Source organism: Neolamprologus multifasciatus, chromosome 13, assembly GCF_963576455.1.
Source record: "Neolamprologus multifasciatus chromosome 13, fNeoMul1.2, whole genome shotgun sequence".
In the NCBI taxonomy this organism is placed as follows: Eukaryota; Metazoa; Chordata; class Actinopteri; order Cichliformes; family Cichlidae; genus Neolamprologus; species Neolamprologus multifasciatus.
The window spans coordinates 16,353,548-16,375,591 of NC_140451.1; the positions used below are offsets into that span (position 1 = coordinate 16,353,548).

At 39.3% G+C, this 22,044-nt stretch overlaps 2 protein-coding genes and 1 pseudogene across 5 annotated transcripts; 2 read left to right on the forward strand and 1 right to left on the reverse strand.

The window, feature by feature from the left end:
- Positions 1-4,191: 4,191 nt before the first annotated feature.
- On the reverse strand, positions 4,192-10,250 carry eloal (elongin A, like). Of its 3 annotated transcripts, none has more exons than XM_085182841.1 (11): positions 10,121-10,250; positions 9,131-9,187; positions 8,920-9,032; positions 8,037-8,838; positions 7,858-7,954; positions 7,606-7,782; positions 7,421-7,518; positions 5,712-5,892; positions 5,361-5,475; positions 4,618-4,721; positions 4,192-4,442 (listed from the first exon to the last, which is right to left on the reverse strand). In XM_085182841.1, exons 1-11 carry the CDS (start codon positions 10,196-10,198, stop codon positions 4,381-4,383), a joined length of 1,884 nt encoding a protein of 627 aa, XP_085038967.1. In that variant the 5' UTR covers positions 10,199-10,250; the 3' UTR covers positions 4,192-4,380. The 3 variants fall into 3 exon arrangements, with proteins under 3 accessions (XP_085038967.1, XP_085038966.1, XP_085038968.1); XM_085182840.1 differs by having other exon boundaries at positions 7,858-7,957; XM_085182842.1 differs by lacking the exon at positions 4,618-4,721 and having other exon boundaries at positions 7,858-7,957.
- A 1,311-nt stretch (positions 10,251-11,561) lies between these two features.
- Positions 11,562-16,011, forward strand: klhl31 (kelch-like family member 31). 2 transcript variants are annotated; one of them, XM_085183364.1, is made up of 3 exons: positions 11,562-11,689; positions 13,166-14,371; positions 14,457-16,011. In XM_085183364.1, exons 2-3 carry the CDS (start codon positions 13,197-13,199, stop codon positions 15,187-15,189), a joined length of 1,908 nt encoding a protein of 635 aa, XP_085039490.1. In that variant the 5' UTR covers positions 11,562-11,689; positions 13,166-13,196; the 3' UTR covers positions 15,190-16,011. The 2 variants fall into 2 exon arrangements, with proteins under 2 accessions (XP_085039490.1, XP_085039491.1); XM_085183365.1 differs by having other exon boundaries at positions 11,601-11,689; positions 13,169-14,371.
- Positions 16,012-20,020: 4,009 nt separating this feature from the next.
- Positions 20,021-21,717, forward strand: LOC146505282 (uncharacterized; annotated as a pseudogene).
- Positions 21,718-22,044: the final 327 nt, after the last annotated feature.

Genomic DNA, 22,044 nt, shown 5'->3' on the forward strand with positions numbered 1-22,044 from the left:
GGGCACCCACAGTGTAAATCCCGGACCTCAAGTATGTGAATTATCTGGGTTCAAACCTGTATTATGTCTACAACTTTAACTTGTTACTCACTTGCAAGTTACTCATACTTGATACATGAGTTTTTGAGACCTGTACTACTACTATATATGCAAATTGTGATTTAATTTCCTTTTGTTAAATGCCATTGGGTTCAATAAGTACTTTAGTTAAAAAAAAAATAGAATTTTCTGGTAATTAGTCCATGGTTCAGGTTTAAAGGGTTACAGTGTTTTATCCTGTACTATTTTAACCTGCTTTGTTTATTTTATTTTATTTCATTCAACAAGAAAAGCGTGGAAATACTGTGAACTCAATATAAAAACAGAAAGCAAAGCACATAATATATATCCAATGTTTAGATCTCATTTAAAATGGTACAAATACAATGTCTTAAAACTGACAAAGCCACTTCACTGGTTCCCAGTTTAATACAGACTTACCTTTAAAATCCTTTTATTATAGTTCATAAAGTCCCAGTGCATCCCGGTATCTTTGACCCAGTCAGACCTCTCAGGTCATCAGGGGCAGATTTTTTAACTCCTTCCTTGAATTAAATCTAAGTGTCTTGACTTTCTTACTTTGATCCTGTTCTTCACAACAAGCTGCCAGCTGACCTGAGGTCAGTTACAGCTTAATTCAAAAGCGAGCTTAAAACCGTTTTATTCTTACAAGCCTACACACAATAACTAATATAAATATTATATAACTAATAATAAATCCTATTTTTTATTTTTTATTTTTTTTGCTTTTGTTTTCTATCCTGTGTTGAGTTCATATCTAATGAAATAGATTTAAAGGATTCGGATCATCGTACTCCTTTTTAAACGTGTACATTGTGTTGTATATTGATATTTGTGGCAATTTTATTTTCTTTACTTTTTCTATTTACAATGTATTTTGTTGCTATTTCAGATAACTGTACATGTTTGAAATAAAACAGTCTGACAATCAATCATTCAAAATCTCCTGTAAGATTAAAGTTGACACTGACATCAAAACTGGGACATTCTCTTTCTTTTCTTATTTTAGTACCTAATCATTTTGAATTTGATGCAAGCAACACACCTAAAAATGGCTAGGATGGGGGGAAATTTAACACTATGCTGCATCTCCTGCTCTTCATAAAGCACTAAATGTTTAGTTGCCAGGTCTGGAAGACCAGTTTCCCCTGGACTCTTTTATTACAGAGCCACTAAACCAAAGAAGAGCTTATATATAAAATGTCATTGTTTAATCGGACATTTATGTATCTGTCTGTGCCACATGCACTCTCCCACAACATTACAGAGGCTTGCTTTTAAAACTCGCCCTGGTAAAAAGTCAGATGGTCCCTTTTATCTTTAGCCCGGAGACCATCAAAAATTTTCCTTAAATATAGATTCATCAGAAACTTTGCCTCAGTCCATCTTACATGAGCTTGTACCCAGAAAAAGTTACAGCATTTTTTTTTCTGTTGTGTCTTTTTAACTAAACTGTGTGGCACCTTTAGCAAGAAAAATCCGGGTCTCCTCCTGACTCATATTGTTAGCCAATTTCTTTTTCTTTTTAGATTTGTTACATTTATATGTGTATAGTGTAACAATGCCAGGGGGCAGAGTGGCAAGAAGGAAAGCGAAGAACAAAACAAAAACAAACAAAGCTTTACTTGTAATTCTGTTTTTCTCAGAATTTCCAAGTTTTAACTTGATTTTATGGTTGCAGAGACAAACTGTGTTTTCTGACAGTGGTTTTCAAAAGTGTTGCTGAGCTCATGCAAAAAATTTCACTTCTGTTATTAATGAAGCGCCACCCGAGAGCAAAAAAAGTAACTGAGTTTTTCAGCATTTTCCCCTGTATGCAGAAATACCTTCACATGGCTGTCTAACCAGTCTGCAGGGTTGTTTGTTTTGCCATGGCCACTGTGCACAGCGTTCTAATTGTCAAAATACCAGGTACTTATGCAACCACATACTGGGAAAGTCCTCCATTACATCTTTATCAACTGCAGCTGCACAACATCTATTTTGAGATGCCCCTGTGCATCTTTTAAGACATGCAGACTGAAAAATGTATAAAAAACATAGATCATAATATTGGATAGCATTATTCACAGACTGTACTGCGTTATTAAAAAGCAGTTACCTTCTTCATGTCACCGCCTCTGCAAGTCACTGCTCCATAAAGAGACATATGGGATTTATACTCTAAACACTTTGCAGCCTTAAAACAAAGATCTAAATTTGTCACACTGGGGAGATGTATATACAACCCCAATTTCAAAAGTGCTGGGACACTGTGTAAAATGTAAATAAAAATGGAGGGCAACTGTTTGTTGTATTCACAATAGGGCATAGAAAAATCTTTACACTGAGACATTTTTATACTATTTTGTAAAAAAATAAAAAAAAATGGTAGCTTATGTTGAAATTGTTGACAGCAAAAAAAGCAAATAGGTAATATATTTCTTAGAAATAAAACAATACATATACAGTTTTATATTTTCTGTGTTCTGTTGAGAATAAAATGTGGTTTTGTGAGATCTGCAAATCATTGCATTCCAGGTTGTTTTTTTTCCATATTTCACACAGTATACAAACTTTTGGAATTGTGGTTGTACTTGCTGTATTTTGTCATTTTCTACTTTTGGAGGTGTGACACTTAACGCATTGACTTTGGCAACTCCCACTCTTAAATGTATTACCCAATAGGATTGAAACCCTGTTCAACCAATTACCCTCTGACAGCTGTATACCTGGTTCAGGTCAACTACAATGGCCTTGTGCACTTTGACTTTGATGAAGATGCAGAAACATTAACAGTTTGTTTGCACAAGTGTGAATCATTGTGCTGCAGCCATCTTTTGCCCTCTGCTACTTTGCCGAGGTCAGACTTGAGGAATGTGCGGAGCACGACAAATAATCCCTTGATTATATCCTTCTAAGGGTCAGCATCAGCTCCATTTGTCTTATTTATCTGGTCCTCTTGTGGAAGGACTGCTTCATTAACCCTTAGAGTTTCCATTTGTTCCGTTCTCTGCCATGATGATCCCACACTGCTTCTATAATGTCCAGGTTCTGGGGACGGAAATCCCTGACTCAGTGCTCCATTGTGTGTTTTTGTATCCAGGTATGCTTTCACCGTATTGGCAGTATGTTTGGGATCATTGGTCATGGTGGATCACAATCTGCACTTTGCTGTGATGAAAATTTCATCCTTGACAAGATCCCCAGCACCACTGGCTGAAATGCAACCCTAAACCAAGATAGATCCTCCACCTTGTTTTACAGATGACTGTAGTAACTGTTGTACCTCTCTGACCTCCGTATATACTGACCATTTAATCCAAAAGTTTCACATTTGCACTCACCATAAGACCTGTTGCAGTCCAATTCTTGACTTTTCTCCCCATCTCCCTTTCTTAATGACTTCTTGACAGACACCCTTTGCACAGACATGCCTAGTGAGGCTTCAGTAAACAGATGATGCCATGCAGTGATATACCACATTTTCAGCAAAGAACATTTTGGAAACCTTTGCTTATGCAAAAATACCAATTTCCCCATCACACTCATCTTTGGATTTTTTGCAGATTTGACCAAAGAAAAGTGCCTAAAGACCCAAATTAAAACTGCTTGTTTGTCAAGTTGTCCGTTATGTGCAGGCACAACATTGGTTCATCCTAAGAGTTTTCTGCCTTTTTTGTAACTGGATGAGTCACAGGTCAGCGTTAAGTGATTTAAACAAAACATTCCTCTGAAAGTGGTTACTGGATTCAAAATGAGCAAAGAAAGCAGCCATTATTTTTGTCTGTTGAAATGGCTTCCATCAACTATTGCTCAAGACCACTTTAAAAGAAAAAAAAATTAGAACAGAGTCCAGCTTTAGCTCTTTGGAGCAAAATATTAATAAATCAGGGATATCTCAAGACTTTGCACAGTACCGCACATAAAGTTGACACGTTTGCTACATTTGGATTCAGTTTTGAATTTATAGTCCTGCAAGAGCTGAGAGATATGATATCAGTAATGTCAAAATGCCCATATAATATGACTATGAACTCTCCAATTTCAAAAGAGAAAAATATTTAACAATATACCCTCTAGAGGGCACCAAATGCCATTAAATGGATGACCTTGTTCCCCTTAAAGAACAGAGACAAAATCAAAGCCAAGTAAATTTGCTGACTTCATGGCCCATTTAATAGTGAAGACAACTTGCAGAAAAGAAACATGGCACTGCCTGATCACAGTACATATAGACAAGCAACACAGAATAATCTAAAGTGAACACAGGCTTATTACTGCCCAATCATTGATCGAGTTCATGTTGTGCACATCCACACCGTAGCATTGTATAAACACTTATCTACGTCCGAGCTGTTTCTTAAATGCCTTCAAGGACTTCGCCATCATTGGAGCCACTCCTGTGAGAACAAAGAAAAGTATAAATCATCAGGTAAAATGATGTCAGGATTACTATGCACATGGCACATGTATTCATTTAACCTCCAGCCTGATGATCAGTGAAAAATATGCATCAAAGAAACAACTGAAGCAATCAATCTGGGAGGCTTGGAAAGCCATAAACTACCAGCTCACTTGTTTTTTTGCGCGCGTCCTGTGTTCCGCTTCCCCCTGAACTGGTGCTGCTGGGCCTGCTGGGCTCATAACTCTGCTTCGATCGATTGTCCTGAACCTTGACACTGAACAGAGGAAATAAACTGAACTATTTAAAAGGGTAAAAAAAAAACAAAAAAACAATGCAGGTGAAACTACAAAATTAGTGTCCATCTACCTCCAAAGATCGGTGTTACACACTGCTGGTGAGCACATCTCATGTTGCAACAATTCACAACAAAGCACCCAAGGCTCTCTACAACTAGAATAAAACCAGTTTATCCAGCACATTGCTCTAACAAGCGCCTTGAGGCGACATTTGTTGTGATTTGGCGCTATATAAATAAAATTGAATTGAATTGAATTGAATTAATTCCTGTGTTTAGCTAAGCTCACCCAAAAAGCATTTTGCCCACCGTTATCACATGAATCTCTGATGGGTTATGACCCCGCTAAGCTGCTGTTGTTTAGTGATCACGTTGTGGTTAAGGGCTATTATGTGGAAAAGGAACAGAGCGAGCCAGGTGTCCACACTTTGCCAAAGATAAACAGATGCATATAAATCCCTCAGAAAAGCTCTTTTATGGGCTTTTTGTTCATGTACTTAATATTGAGACCAATAATATAAATGTCATGAATATATAAACATTAGAAAAATATGCTCTAATGTGATTGAAAACCTGGTCAGAAAATGTATCATCTGTATGTAGGAGGCTGAAACCCACCTGCTCCTGGGCTGATGAGACTGCTGAACAGCAGTTCCATGAATTTCCTGCTGAATTCGCACATCTCTCGGTGGCTTGGCAACCGTGTGAATAAATGCCATCTTCACCTGCCGACCTAAGAGATGCCAAAAAAAAAAAAAAAAAAAGGTCTAATGAAAGCCAGTATACAAAACAAACATCACTAGAGACTACTTTTCTTCTACTTTTTAGAAATTTCAGATTTTTTATTCATCCAGAACTTCTGGATGAATATCAATCAATAAAATGTCTTGCATCAACCATATGGCTGTTTTATTTCTGAATTATCACCAGTAGAAATGACACGGGTTGCATTCAGTGTACAGCAGTCACCTTTAGGTCTCTGAGATTGTGCTGAGACAATAGTTTTTGTCAGTCTTTTCAGTTTCCTTTCTCTCTCTTCAGATAGCCTGATGTACATCTCTTTCCATGATTCATACTCTTGAAGTTTGGAGTCTTTGAAGTCTCTCTGACAATGTTTGCCCCATAAATGGTCTGTCACGCCGACATAGATCTGCAAAATTAATGAATGGGGGAAAAAAAAAAAGTTCTTTCTTTAAAAGAAAAAAAAACATTAAGAAATTTGTAGTGCAGTAAGAGCACCATGACAGATGTTTACACAAATATTACATTACACGCTTAATAGATGGACATTAATTTTGTAAATAACTTCACATAAATACCTTGACCTTATTAAACTATAATATACCACAGTATACACAGTATATTTCAGTGTATTTCTAATTATTTTTTAATTAGGCAGCTCATTCTCTCTCAACAATACTTTAAAGATAAGAAGCATTTTGGGGTCAATTTGAAAGAACGGCAGATGTGAAATTGACAAAACACACTACATTTGTCACAATCACCGTCTCCAAGTCCTTTTTTTTTGTCCAGGCCTTGAAGACCTTGTGGCCAAACCAAATTTTAATGGATTGTTAACATGACCCCAAATCTACACCCCTACAAAGTTTAATTAGAAATCACTTAGAATATTTCAAGATATTGTGTTTACAGTATTACACAAACACGCTATGAAAAATATAACCTCCTTGGAGGAGACAACACCCTCTACATACTTTATAACCAAACAAAACAAAATAAATAAAACATAATGGGGTCAGAAGATTAGGTTATTCAAATAAATATTGTTCTGCATGACGTGCGCAGTCTAAAAGTTTGAATGTGGCTCAATCATCGATGCCAAGTGTGGGAGCCCTCTCACAAAGATGCACTTTCCATTGGCACGCAAGTTTAGACTTCTCTGTTGACTGAAGGTGTACACCTTATTAGCCAAGGCCCAGAGAAGACACAAAGGCAGTATCAAAAACATGTTGAATCTTGCCTATATGAAAAAGATCATATGTTGTACTGATAGCCAAGGAGGACGACTGAAAAAGAAAAAAAAAAAACTTTGACTAGAGGATTAAAAGAAAACTAATTTGGAAGAATTTGTGTAACTGTCCTTTCATATAAAATATAAACAGATTGCCCAATTTCACAATCTCAGCTCATGGGTATTTTCACATTATTGTAGGGCCCATTTCTCTAAACAAACATAAGATGTAAAAATGGGAACTTTAATTGTGCACTTCTCACCTTTTGATATCAGATAGACTGAAAAGTATTTAATAAATTAATAACCAACCAGGAAGTATAATGAAAACCAAAGTTCCCCACAGCCCTGCCTTAAAAATGCTAACATTTTAAATCCAGATTTATATTTGTGTACTTATCATTAGATCATTATCATAAAAATTATATCCACAAATATTCAGGTTATTTGGTAGATCTCCTGACTCCTATTGGGTAAATATTTGCTTTTCTGGGAAAGGGGCATGAAGCTCTTAATACTGATTTCTTAATCCATATCACAAACAGTAATGATTAGGTGGTTAAAGAAAAGCAGATAAACAAGGCTTTCAACCCAGATTTACAGGTACAAACTGGGGGGAGTAAACCCACTGCTGGTCAGGTAGACCTATTAAAGTGGCCGCAAGGTTTTGTTCTGCACTAAACATGTTGGCGTGTCACTTTCTTACTGGGTTACATTCTTCGATGCGTAGCAGCTGCTCTGGGGTACACTTCTCCAACACAGGCTCGAGGATTTCAAACGGGACCCCGCCAGTTTCATAAAGCACTAAGAAGAGATGCCTGCACCTAATTATTAAATCACACATAAACCAACAGAGCCTAGGAAAAAAATGTCTTCCTGGGCTTCACTCACAGTTAATGTTGTTCTGGAGGGTGCGGATACACTGCTGGTACAAGCTCAGCATGGCTGGGAGAAAAATGGTCTTGGCACCAGAGTACACCTGCATCTTCCTGTTAAGACGCTGGCCGGTGAAGACTGCAGACTCCTCAGAGACGTCACAGAAATCAGGCTCCACAGGCTCCTTCTCCACTTTAAAACGAAAGCAGAGGTGTCAAGAGCCAGATGATAAAGTTGAAAATACACCTTCATTTACTGAACGTGTACCTTTCCTTTCATAGTAGTCAAAGCTGGAGGGCTTTTCACATTCAGGTAAAGCAGCAGGCAAAGGAATGTTCATCAGGTGCATTACAGGCTCCAGAAACTTCTATAAATAATGAGGGATTGTTAATCAGCATCAGCAAGTTGGCCTTTTCTCTGTAAGCAAAGATTCTTGACAAATATACCTGTTTTGGGGCCAACTCCATATTTTTAATTACAGGATCTTTTATTTGTTGCTCACTGGGAATCATCTTGGGTTTTTTGGATGGCTTTCTCATTCCAGATCGCTCCTTTCTCTTGTAAACAGTCACATCATAGTTCAAGTAGGACTCAAAAGACATAGAGGGCTCCTCTGGATCACTTTTAGTCTCATTCGTTTTCGCCTTCTTGTGTTTTGAATGTTCCCTTTCAGACTTCAGCGAAGTTGTATGCTTTGTTTTTCTCTTTTGGGCGTCGGAGCTTCTCAACATTCCTGACATTCTGTCATCCTCCTTGCCTCCCCTCGACTCTTTCGAAAGCTTTGATTTTGTGTTCTTCTCCCTGTCTGACCCAAATCTCCCACTCTCAGAGGCACTTTTACATTTCTCTCTGGAATCAGATCTGGATTTTTGTTGGCTTTCCTTCAAGTTTTTGTTTCCGAGCAGACTATCGCAGTCTCCAGGTTTTCGGTCGCTCCGATCCTTTTTCTTCTTCTTCTTCTTATCTATTTTGTCCTTCTGTGTTAACACGTCGTACTGGTTTTCTTGACTTTTCTCACAGTCTGTTTTTCTTTTCCGTCCCTCACATTGTCCTTTCTGTGAATCCATTTTCCTTTTCCCTGTTTTAAAGTTGCCGTCATCTGAAGAATCACTATTCTTACTGTGATGAGATGTTAGAGGATTATTGTTCACATCTTCCATTTCCAAATTTCCATTATTTGGACTGCTTTGATCATCTAGTTTGTCTTTCACAGAAAGGCTCTCAGAGAAAGTCCCATCTTCTCCACGGCTGCGGGGAATGAAAATTCAAGATTAAGCCGCTGAACACATAAAATTAAGAAGCAATATTTTATTGTTAAATGCACTTTACCTTGTGGATTCTTTGGAGAGAAGCTTTTTCCAACCTTTTACTAGAGACTTTGCTAATTCTCCAGCCTGTTCATGTCTGCGTAAGGAGTTAACAGTTTTGCCAATTCCAGTCTCCTAATTGATGATCAGACCATTATCAGGTGAATAAAAATGAAAAACAACCACAATGTACATCAACAAAAAAAAACCCAGTCTGTGAAAAAGAGACTCACGGCAAGAACATCTAAAGTGATATCCAGATCCTTGAGTTTCTGCAAGATTTTTAGAACCTGGAAAGAGTGACAAGCATATTATCCCCACTGCCTGCAGCCATGCTATGGTGCATTTCATAATGTTCACGCATTTTTGTCAACATAAAGGTGATTCGATTGATTGTTTTTGGTTAAAAAGTACCTAGAATGGGATCTCTGTCGAAGATAAACTGACTTGCCAAATATGGCAGTCCTGGTTTTGGATTTCCACAGTAGCTGACTGTGCATTTTAGAGCAGAACCTATGTATGGGGACCTTACACACCCACTTAGACTGCTCCTTTTACCCTGAACTATAAATGGATATAGCCGTGGCTGCCTGATGATAGGAGGAGGTGGTAGTAGTAGTAGTAGCAGCAGCAGCAGCTTATGTCTTTAAAGCTAAATTGGTCATTTACAGATTTTGCGTGTAAATTCCTCAACTGAAAATTGATCCACGGGATACAAAAACGATATGTGTAGGCTTATACGGCACAGGCGGTTAAAGTTGCCTGCAGTGCACTGATGATGGACAGCAGCCATAAGCTGAACAACTGCAGGAGCTGCCATTTTTAGCAGCAGCCAGCCAAGTTTAAATAGCCTGACCCTCCACCCCACCGCGCACACACACACACACACTCCAAATCAAAGGATTTTCAGTGATGTGTGAAAGCGGCAGAGAAACACTGCCAGCTCAGCTTCTGTTCACACATATACTAATACAAAATATATAGATACAAAAACAAAAATCTAATTGAGCTTCATAATTTTCATTAAGGGAACAAAGTCATTTTTTAAATAGCGACTGATGTGGCAGCAGGTGTTGTGAGCCAATGATTAGACAAAGCCATGACTAAAGCAGGTGGAATTTGTTCAGCCGGTTATGAAACAGCGGTGAAATAATTCTTCAAAACTTTCCGGTTTTTTGGGATTATAAAAACGTTTTAAACCGTTTAAATCAAACGATAACTACCGTAGCAGGATCTGCTTTGTCTGAGAGCTGACGTTTGAGCTTCATGATTTTCTTCACCACATCAGAGCTGCTGGCCATCACGGTGACTCACGTGAAGCCGTCTACACACAGCGGGCAGCGCGCGCTCGTTGATGACACTATTATAGTAATGGGCGGAACCAGTGACAAATGATATAATGTTATGTGAGGTGTGGCTTTTAAAATGATGCCACTAATGCTGGATCATCTTAAGCCTATTGTTTAAAGAGCTGCTTCTTAAAGCATTTACTGGGAGGGGGGTCCTATAATTACAACAACTTATAATAAATACGTGTATATGAACCGGTAACATATAGTGCTTCTTGAGAATATTATTGCTATGGGACCTTTTACTGTGTGGGTCTTACAATCAGACGTGCCCACGGGCTATCGTGGAGATTTGGTACTGACTGAATTAAATTAAAATTGACTTAACTCAGTTTTGGTTATTTGCAGGCGTCCATCTGGAGGCTGTTGGCCTTTTGAACACACGTGTAAGGCCAATAAAATGGATATCGCACCCTTCAAATCAGCAAACAGCAATAAGCCATGCTGGTGTGATTAAAAAAAAGTGAAAGTTTTGTATCTACAAGCAGGTTAGTTTTGAAAAAAATAATTTATTTGATTCAGAACAATTCAATTCAAGTCAGTTTTATTCACATAATTCCAAATCACAACAATCCCCTCAAGTCACTTTATACTGTAAAGTTAAGACATGACAATAGAGAAAGTCCCCACAATTATATGCTGATGTTTTAACGAGTATTTATTATTATTATTTTTATCATTAATAATAATAATAATAATAATAATAATAATGATGATGATGATGATGATGATGATGATGATAATAATAATAAAATATGTCACCTTTATGCTTTCTCAAGCTGCAGAATTCACCTTTATTCAACATCTCCTCAGACTTCTGCTGTCTCTGTCTCTAGCTGCAGCCTTTTATCATGCAGATCATTAAATGTGCTGCACTGGGACACTAATTGCTGTAAATATTGCATCATTTTACATTTTACATTGAAACATCATTTTAATGTAAATAATAAATATATATATATATATATATATATATATATATATATATTACAATAAAAAAAGGTGTAAAACAAATGACAGTATGGTCACTGTGAATTTTGCAATTACATTTTTAACGTTGCTTAAATGTTGCACGTGCCTCTCTATAATTAAACCTTTATTTGGCAGTGACATCATGTCTGCAAATGAATATTTACTTTTAATAGTTTTATTGTAAAAGTGTTCAAAGTTGTTTGCACTAATCACGTGACACATGGCATCCCACTGAGGATACACAGCCACCCGGCAGTATGCTGTCATCAGATGATTACAGGCTATTGTGGGACACTTTCACGTTGAGGGTCTTCTGCCACTGGTATTGCACAATACTTGATTGGAACCCACTCCCCTGGAGGAGGAGTTTACTGCATATCCCTTTCCACGGGGGTGACGGCTGGTCTCTCTCCTGCTCCAGTAACTGGAGGTGCAAGCTCCCTCTTCACCGGCCTCAACTTCATTTTTTAGGTAAGTTTCTAAAGCTTGATTGTTTGGCATTATAACAAAGCAGGAGGCAGTCAGAGGAAGCTCGTACATCAGCATTTGTAAGCTTTTACAGAACAGAAAATCTGCTTTCTCACTCCAAATATTGTGCTTCAAAATATCAAAAATGTCTGATGAGTAGAACTTGTAATTTCATTTTTCAAACATATTCATGGGGAAAAGAACCATCTGTGTCTGCTAGGCCTGTGGTAAATAATGCCAGCAATGACATTTCTGATAGTGTTTTGTCTTGTATACGGTCGTCATTGTAGACTTTAAGACAAACTTGAAACAATTTATGAAAGAAAAGTGTCAAAAAAGAAAAGAACAAGCAAACAGTCAGAGGACATTAGGCCTGCTGTTCATGTCTCAAAGTCTATAAAAGGAACGTCATGGGTGAGCCGGCCAGTGTTGCTATTCCTGGACATGCTGCTGATAAATTGTGACAGATGCAAAGAGGGAGCATGCTGATGCACTTAAACACTCCTGGCTCACCTGGTAGCACACGTTTTCAAATCTGCCAAAAGAAATCTGAACAGTTCCAAAACAAAACCAACACTGAAGGTGGAGACATCTTACATATTTGACAAGAAAATGATTAATATAAATTTGAAATATAATAACATAATATAAAATATAAATACAAAACAGATAGCAATTATTCGCTCATTGATGATACTATGAGGACAACACATCACATTTTAAAACTGTAAAAACTTTATTGTTCATTGAAAAATATAAGCTCATTTTCAGTGTTCACACAGGGTATGGTGAGCTCAGTGCAGTTCATTATGGTCTTGTTAAAATAAGCAAGGTTCTTACCAAAAGACAAGTTGGCTGGATGGCAACATATGTTGCCCTTAAAAGCCTGACTATGTGATTTTCAGGATAAAGGGTGCCATGTGCACCTCCTGAACCCTCATGTCCTCACAGATGCTGGCTCTCGTACCCCACACTGTGACAGTAAGCTAGATTTTCCCTTTTCTTCTTTAGCCCTGGGGACGGAGCACCAATGAGTTCCAAGCAAATCTTTAACAATCAGTTTTTCTGCTTTGCCTCAGTTCATTTTAGCCTCCGTCCTGTCCCTTTTGTGCAGGTATTTCTCTGAGGGTTATCTGAATCTTCCTTAAAGTCTTTGAATGTCTATAACTATTTGCCCTTATGGTCTTCCACAAAGAGCTGAACACTTTCTTCAGTTGCTCTCTCGGGTGCTCTTTTTTACCCAGTTATTTTACCTATTAACTTGGGTAGCTGTGTCTTTTGCTGCCCCTGTCCCCACTGCTTAAAATGAGTTGCTTTCATCAATAAGATAACCCAGAACAATTCATTTCTGTCACAAGTTGCATTTGTCACACTTTATCTGCAGCTGATGGTTTTATCTAGTTCACTCATAAAACACTTTTTTATCCATTCAAGTTGAAATAGACTAAAAAAGCTAACATTTATGTGCTCATTTTTCAGAAGGTCCGGGCTGTGTTCTGCTGCTAAAACCATGGCACCCAAAAAGAGCAAGGCAACCAAAAAGAGCAAGGGAGACATAAATGATATGGCCCTGATGGTTGAGAACAGCCCCATCAACAAGATTAACGGGCTGAACACTCTGCTTGAAGGCGGAAATGGCTTTAGCTGCATTTCGACTGAAGTCACTGATTCTGTTTATGCCCCGAACCTCCTTGAAGGTCTGAGCACCATGAGAAACGAAAGCTTCCTCTGTGATCTAACAGTCGCCACCAAATCAAAGTCATTTGATGTGCACAAGGTTGTCATGGCCTCTTGCAGTGAGTACATTAGAAACATCTTGAAGAAGGACTCGACCCTCCAGAAGATAGACCTGAACGACCTCTCACCGGTTGGCCTCGCTACTGCAATTACGTACGCATACTCGGGAAAGCTCACTCTGTCGCTCTACAGCATTGGCAGCACTATTGCTGCAGCCATGCTGCTGCAGATTGGCACCTTAGTGAAGATGTGCAGTGACTTCCTTATGCAGGAGCTCAGTGTGGAGAATTGCATGTACGTAGCCAATATCGCTGATGCCTACGACCTCAAAGAAACCAAGGAAGCGACTCAGAAGTTCATGAGAGAGAACTTCATTGAGTTTTCTGAGATGGAGCAGTTCCTGAAGCTAACCTATGAGCAGATCAGCGAATTTCTGTCAGATGATTCCCTGCAGCTACCTTCTGAAGTTACAGCCTTCCAGATTGCCATGAAATGGCTGGACTTTGATGAGAAGAGGTTAAAGTATGCGGCAGATCTGCTAACTCTCATCAGGTTTGGCACTATCACTCCCCAAGACCTGGTGAATCATGTCCAAGGTGTGCCAAGAATGATGCAGGACCCCGAGTGCCACCGCCTCCTCGTCGATGCTATGAATTACCATCTGCTTCCGTACCAACAGAACATCCTCCAGTCACGCAGAACAAAAGTACGTGGTGGTCTCAAGGTGATTCTCACAGTTGGCGGACGCCCTGCCTTGACAGAGAAATCTCTCAGCAAAGACGTTCTCTACAGAGATTCAGATAATGTGTGGAATAAGCTGACGGAGATGCCAGCAAAGAGCTTCAATCAGTGTGTTGCAGTCCTGGACGGATTCTTGTATGTTGCGGGGGGTGAGGACCAGAATGATGCAAGAAACCAGGCAAAACATGCCGTGAGCAACTTCTGCAGGTAAGAACTAAGACACATAAGCCCACCATCTGTCATTTTAGTTAGTGTATGTGTAGCATAAAATAATCCCTTTTGCATTCCTTAGGTATGACTCCCGGTTCAATGCTTGGATTCACTTGAACAACATGATCCAGAGGCGCACCCACTTCAGCCTCAACACATTCAATGGCCTCTTGTTTGCCATCGGAGGGCGGAATGCTGATGGTGTGCAGGCCTCCGTGGAGTGCTACGTGCCTTCCTCCAACCAGTGGCAGATGAAAGCACCCATGGAGGTCCCCCGCTGCTGCCACGCCAGCTCCGTGATCGACGGAAAAATACTCGTATCTGGAGGTTACATTAATAACGCCTACTCCAGGTCTGTGTGCTCTTACGATCCCTCCACTGACACCTGGCAGGATAAGAGCAGTCTGAGCACGCCTCGAGGCTGGCACTGTGCCGCCACTGTGGGAGACCGCGCCTATGTGATCGGCGGAAGCCAGCTAGGAGGGCGTGGGGAGAGGGTGGACGTCCTTGCTGTCGAATCTTACAACCCTCATAGTGGGCAGTGGAGCTACTGCGCACCTCTTCACACGGGGGTGAGCACAGCAGGGATTTCCATTTTGAATAGCAAGATCTATCTCCTCGGCGGCTGGAACGAGGGCGAGAAGAAGTACAAGAAATGCATTCAGGTTTACAACCCTGACCTCAATGAATGGACTGAGGATGATGAGCTGCCAGAAGCCACAGTCGGAATTTCATGCTGTGTCGTCACCATACCGACACGGAAAACACGAGAGTCCAGAGCCAGTTCAGTTTCATCTGCACCTGTCAGTATATAAAGAATTAGATCATAACAACCTTGTACTTTACATGTCCGGAGGTTTCCAACTTGTCCAAGCTCCTGAAAATGGTCCTTAGCTTTCATGTTATATTTGGCATCAGTAAAGCCAGGCAATGGTTATGAAATAGATAAATTGATGTAGTAAATTATTAATTTATCTTCTTTATTTTTTCCTTCTTTTTTTTTTGACAAATCAAACTCTGGGGCCAATTCAGCCAGAATAATTTTGTTAGCCTTTTTTCTACAGCAAATGGAGTGCTATTTAAAATCAAATATAAGATATAAATTTCAAGATTCCTGTTAAAATTCACTTGCAGCACAACTAATTTTTTGGCCCAGTGCCATGGAAACAATGTATGGTCTGACAGTCTTGTTTATGGTGATTATAGCTACTGTGATTCTCAGATACTTGAAAAAAAGAAGAAGCTGGAGCTGGAATAAGTGTTGGCGTCACCTACCAGGAGTAGGCTCTCGTGACTGGTGTTGAAACGCACCACGGAGCGAGACTGCAGATTCTCTGCTTGTGTGCCACGTGCAGCATTCTGCAGCTTTGCTCTGTATGTTGTGTGATCACCATAAACACTATTGCAGCAAAGAAAACAGGTTGGGGTTAGGAACGTGCTGGAACAATGAGGGTTGAATGAGTTTAGATGCGATGGTGACACACTGTTTTTGTAAAAAGGACAAAAAAAAGGAACAAGTTAACTCGGGAATGATGTTCAGAGCCTGAGCTTTGCTGGAAATCGTTATTTATGGATTCCCTGACTGCTCATGTGTTTCCATTTTTTTCTTTGTTTTAATTAAAGAGAATAAGGATTAAGGATAAGCTAGTCTGAGCTGTGGTCATTTATTGAAAACCATTTTTTATTGCTACTCTTGGGCACACTTTGCATAAATCAACAAATCAGAATGTGTTGTGTTTGCAAATTTATATGTGCATTTACAGCTTTCTGTGCTTTGTAACTGGGCTGAAAAATCCAATGACCTTTCAACACAACTCATAAAGTTTGAATTTATGAGTCAGAAACTGGTGGGCACCATCTGCAAATATTACAGCAAAACTTGGCTAACATGTGCATTAAAAGTGGCATTAATACAATAGCATAAAGAGCTCACTTGGAAGCAAAAGTAGAATGTGTTTGAACAGAGCATAACTTGATAAGATAAGAGATCATAACTCACAGTCAAAAGCTGATCAAGAGAACTGATTTCATAACTTGAATATTTCACTGTTAAGTCTGTAAAGTTGGGCGGTCGTGGCTCAAGAGTTGGGTGTTTGTCTTGTAATCGGAAGGTTGCCGGTTCGAGCCCCGCAATATGGCAGCCTCGCCTCTGTCAGTCTGCCCCAGGGCAGCTGTGGCTACAACTGTAGCTTGCCTTCACCAGTGTATGAATGTGAGAGTGAATGAATAGTGGTATTGTAAAGTGCTTTGAGGGGTCCGAAAAGCGCTATATAAATGCAATCCATTATTATTATTAAAGTTACACTGGCCTTTATGACAAGCCCTTGAGGCACGTTAGGCATATGACATGCTCATCTATGTTGCCTGTAGCACAATGTCTTATTTCCAAACTAGCTGTGAGTTTGCTCATATATCTGAGCTGTTGACTCCATATGTCCCCTCGAGGTCACTGAGGCCTGCTAGTCCCAAAAAACTCAGCTGCGATTGACCTTTTTCAGCTATAGCCCCAAACTCTGGAACAATCTCCCTGCCCGATTTAGAATCGGTCCCCTCGTTGCCTGTTTTTAAACTACGTCTTAAAGCTCATTTTTACTCTTTGGCTTTTAATGAGAATGAGAGTGGTGTTTTCTTATCTTGTACTTATTAATGTTTTTATTGTTTTATTGTGTTGTTTTGGTGCTTTGTACACCACTTTGTCAAAGTCTGTTGTTTTTAAAAAAGAAATGCTTCATAAATAACATTGAATTGCATTGTTTGACGGTACAAACCTTAAATTGAATGATTATCAGTGGGATTTAGTAGTGCGTGGTTCTCACAGCGTCGTTGGTAAACTGGCTGGAGTAGCAAAGCGGCATTCCTGTCCTGGCATTCAGTCTTTATAGGTCCCATGATGTTTGTAATGTCTTTGACACATCATTTTGAATCTCTGCACATACACAGAAAACAATATACAGTGAAAGTCTCCATGACCATTGATCGCATGAGTCATTCTCCAGCAGAGTTTAGTGTAACTGAAGTGGTTTAGTGGTTTTTGGAAACTTATCTATAATATGTTTGTCCTTATCTTTGATGTCCTAAAACGTCTGCCTGAAGACAACAGCAATTCAAACAGAAAGTCTGAATGGTTGTTTTTAATGTTGCCTTGTGCTCTTGGGGGGGCAGTGGGAGCTCTCCACCCTCTCCTGACCTCTCTAAACCCCATACAGTGGCAGCACATGCTTTGGCTTAATAATCTAATCTTTATAATCTAGCTGCAGTACTTCACAATCCTCCAGCCTTTGCCACACCTTTTTGCTTTCCAGACACTCAAAAAAAGAAACAAGTAATTAATATAAGAAACGAGACAAAATAATTATTATATAAGTATGTAACCATACACGTGGAGAATGTGTTAAGCATTTTGTAAATTACATAAACATGAAGATTATTTAAGTGAGAGTGTGAAAGGGGATTTTTTTATCTACCTACAAGCAAAACTCACAGCTAGTCCAGAGGTCGGTGCTACAGGCAACCTACATGAGTATATCATATGTTTAACACGGCCTGTCATAAAGGCAAACGTGACTTTACAGCCTGAACAATGAAATTTGTTAGTTATGATCATGTTTTGACTGTGATTTATGATCTCTTATCTGATCATGTTCTGCTCCGTTTACACATTTTTTTGCTACCATGTGAGACATTTGTGCTATTGCATTAACATCACTTGTAATGTACATGTTAGCCAGGTTTTGCTATGGTCTTCACTTACAGCTGCTGTCTGCCACTTTAGTAACTCATAAATCCTCAATTCAAAGCAAAATATTCATTTATAGTAAAATTAAAAATTAAAAAAAATAAAATTGCATCCCACGTGTATTTAAACAAGCTGTAAACCGAGTCTCACAAATGTATTTTACTATATATTTGTGAATAAAACTTAAGAAACTCTTAATATTTGGACAAAAACATTACATCGACAGTGATATCGCTTGTAGTGATTGCCTCTAAGTGACTGTGCAGGTTTTATCGACACAGAGGGGTGTGACCCGAGCAGTCGATTGTGTTTGGTTAAACCACATCCTTAAATCCTTATTTGGCTATGAGTGTAATAACCCTACAAGCTATTTTGTCAACTCATGCATATACAATAGGTCTATCCTCGCCCTCTCACGAGAGTGCTGTATCATTATTACATTTACTTTTGCAAATTTGCCTTAGTATGAACACTCTACCCTAAATATGACCCGTTCATTTTAGTGCATGTGGAAACTAAGGGTAAATAAGTTACCCAGCAAAAACAAACAAACAGGACATGGAGGCTTTTGATTTTGTTTTCCGTAGTCTTCCTCATACTATTCTTTACTTTAAAAAACAAAAACAAAGAGGGAGCCAATAATCAGAAAACTCCAAACGAACATGAAACCAAAAAACTAAAGAAACGAAAAGCTTGCCTTATGTCAAATAAACAACAGTGTTTTTATTTTGTGTTCTGTGTATACAAGGAGGCACATTTACTCAGACAAAATGATATTTTGTCTTTAATAGTCATTGTTCTTAATGTAATAAGAACAATATATTTTCATATATGTAAGAATAAACCAAATCTTCCATGTAAATGTATATATTCATTATTTATTTGTCAAGACAGAAAGTCACATAATACCAGTTTTGATAATTAAGCCTAAAGTGAATGTTTAATACTTTGCCATACAGCAGGTTAACCTGAGTTGGCGTGGATTCTGGTCTTACCAAAATAATCAGTTCATAATTATGGAAAAGACAATGGCAAACAGTAACCTGCGTTAGAAAAGGTCAATGTAAAGAGAATATGAACGATTTCCCTATAGTCAATTGATTTTAACAGTTGCTCGAGAGTAAACGCGATTAGATAATTAAATTTAAATTAAACAACAATAACAACAAAAACAGTAATTCAATAGCTTAACTTGATTTCCACAGGAAGGAGGACTCACTCTCTTTGAAGTTCAGTGCCCCATTTTTCCATTATCATTTTACCATTTATAGACTGTGGCTAAATCTGTTCCTGGCTAGAAACACAGAGGATGAAAGACGTTGCCTGTGGAGCCTCGCTGATGACCCTATAGAAAAACCCTATAGACCTTCTTAAATAAGTTCTTTGATTATTTTGGTGTTGCTCACTGTCGTGATATTTATTTCTTCTTCTTTGTGTAGCTTGTTTTTCTTTTAAATGAAACTAAAATAAAATCTTAAAATTAGAAATAAAAAAGAATTTTTAAATTATTAAAGTATTTTACAGTTTTTCTCAAATGCTAAAACGCAAAAGCCAATCCTTTAAACCAAATGACCAGTTGTCTAAACACATTTACTAAATCTAGCCATCATTTACCAATATGAAGACACAATTCACAGAACACAATCCTCCGTTGTCATTAATCTAAACACATCTTTCCTTGCTAAAACACAAGTTGCAAAAGAACTTTGCTCATATTCTCAAATGAAAGCTCATGTGATGCAACATGCTTGCCACAGTCAGCAATATTTGAACACAATGAACACACCTGGCGTCATTCATTACACACAACGACTCAAAATTGAAGACACCTGTTGCTAATGCTGTGACCACATGTATAAAAGCAAGTTCAGAGTGCACAGCATGCTGAAGAGTCCAAACATACACAATGGATGAAGGCAGAGTCAGGGGAAGAGGAATTTGATGCAGAGGAGGGAGAAGAGCTGGCCCTGGAAGAAGAGGAGGAGGCCAACATGGGAGAGGAGAAGGTCCAGGAGGGAGAGCAAGACAACCTCACACCATCATTACGGACGAGATGCGAGTGACAGTCCTTGACCATGTCATTGTCCATGGCATGACAATGGCTGAAGCAGGACTAGGAGTCCGTCCAAACCTGAGTAGGTTCACCGTGGCCACCATTATCAGGGCATTCAGACAACACAACAGGTATTGTACTCGATTGCTTTCTTTGTCACAATACAGTTTTACAAACCTGTGAAAGTAGTCTATTGGTTTCAAATCAGTTGTGACTGTATTGTAACACATGTTTCTTTCTTTAGAGTTGAAAGAACGCCACATAGAGGCAGGAGGGTTGCCATATTTACAGCGGCACAAGAAACCCTCATTGTGGATATGGTTCTGGGAACAACCTCATCAGACTCCGGGAGATCAGAGACAAAGTTATTGCCGATAATGTCAACTTTGAGAGCATTGACGATGTCAGCTTGGCTACAATAGACAGTTCTCCGGCGCAAAAAGACGTGGATGAAACGGGTCTATAGGGTTCCCTTTGAGCGCAACTCTGCGCGACACAAAGACCTACGTTATGAGTAAGTGCAAGTAAGTATATATCCATGTTCACAGTACAGTTAGTGGACATACTGTGTTGCTCAGTGGCCTACATTACTTCTGGACAATACTGTGCTACCTGATTGACTGTTCTGAACACCTGTGCACTTTCACATTTTCACAGAGGATATTACAGTTGGACGCGATGGCCAGACCTCATGAGTACCTCTTCCTGGATGAGGCTGGCTTCAACCTGCAGAAACTAAGGCAAAGAGGCCGTAACATCATTGGCCAAAGAGCAATTACTGAGGTCCCTGGCCAACGGGGGGGTAATATTACCCTTTGTGCGGCTATGGGTTTGGAGGGGCTTGTCCACCGGCATGCTGTCCTTGGGTCTTGCAATACCCAACGTCTCCTCTCCTTCCTAGAGGAGCTAAAAGACATCCTCCTGGACCACCAACAATGCCATCCTGAGCCTGCACATCACATTTATGTGATCATTTGGGACAATGTTTGCTTCCACCAAATCAGAGTGGTTCACCACCAACAGTGATCACTTTTTAAACGTCTGTCTGCCACCCTACTCCCCTTTCCTGAACCCTATAGAGGAGTTCTTCTCATCGTGGAGATGGAAGGTTTATGACAGACAACCATACACAAGAGAGAACCTCCTAAGGGCAATGGAGCTGGCCTGTGTTGACATCCCAGCGGAGGCCTTCCAAGGATGGATTTGCCATTCCAGGGCGTTTTTCCTGCGGTGCCTGGCAAGAGATAAAATGGCCTGCGATGTGGATGAGGTGATGTGGCCCGATGCAGCTCAGCGACATGATGCCGCACAGTGATTGTGGTGTGAATAAAAAATAAATAAATAAAAACTTACACCCTGATCATGTTTTCAGGAGTACTGTTGTGTGCAATAGATTCTGTTTTTGCATTGAGTTGTGTTACAGTAGTGTACGTACATGCAGGATTTTCTATAGATTTATACTCTTCATATGAAACGCTCAAATCTAAATGCCTAATCCTCTGCAGAGATCTACGATGATCCATTACTGTATGGTTTCTAAAAATGTGCATTGGCAGTTATGACACAAAGAACCTTCTCACAAATTGAGCATTGTGTTTTCAATTGTTTTGCTGTAGTGTGCAATGATGTGTATAGTGTTTATATTTTTGAAAGCTTCGAGCTGCTCTTTTGGTGTGAAAGTTTGAGTTTTGCAGTGAGAAGGTGTGGTTGTGTTTATGTAGCTTTAGAAAAGGTTGTTGTGTTTAGACATTGGGGAACATGGTGGAAATGCTTTAGCATTTGCGAAAAACTGTAATATGGACGAATCTTGTATCTACGGCATCTCGCTTTTCCAGCGCTCTTGAACGTGCCCTGGTGCTCGCTATTATTGACGGCTTAGTG

Excerpts from the sequence above, each read along its gene's own strand:
- klhl31 (XM_085183364.1), top strand. The coding sequence starts at position 13,197 with ATGGCACCCAAAAAGAGCAAGGCAACCAAAAAGAGCAAGGGAGACATA. Across the intron at positions 14,372-14,456 it reads GCCGTGAGCAACTTCTGCAG|GTATGACTCCCGGTTCAATG; the intron begins GTAAGAACTAAG and ends TGCATTCCTTAG.
- eloal (XM_085182840.1), bottom strand. The coding sequence starts at position 10,198 with ATGGCCAGCAGCTCTGATGTGGTGAAGAAAATCATGAAGCTCAAACGT. Across the intron at positions 7,519-7,605 it reads CCTCCAGAACAACATTAACT|TGCTTTATGAAACTGGCGGG; the intron begins GTGAGTGAAGCC and ends ATCTCTTCTTAG. Across the intron at positions 5,476-5,711 it reads ACAATCTCAGAGACCTAAAG|GTCGGCAGGTGAAGATGGCA; the intron begins GTGACTGCTGTA and ends GGCATCTCTTAG.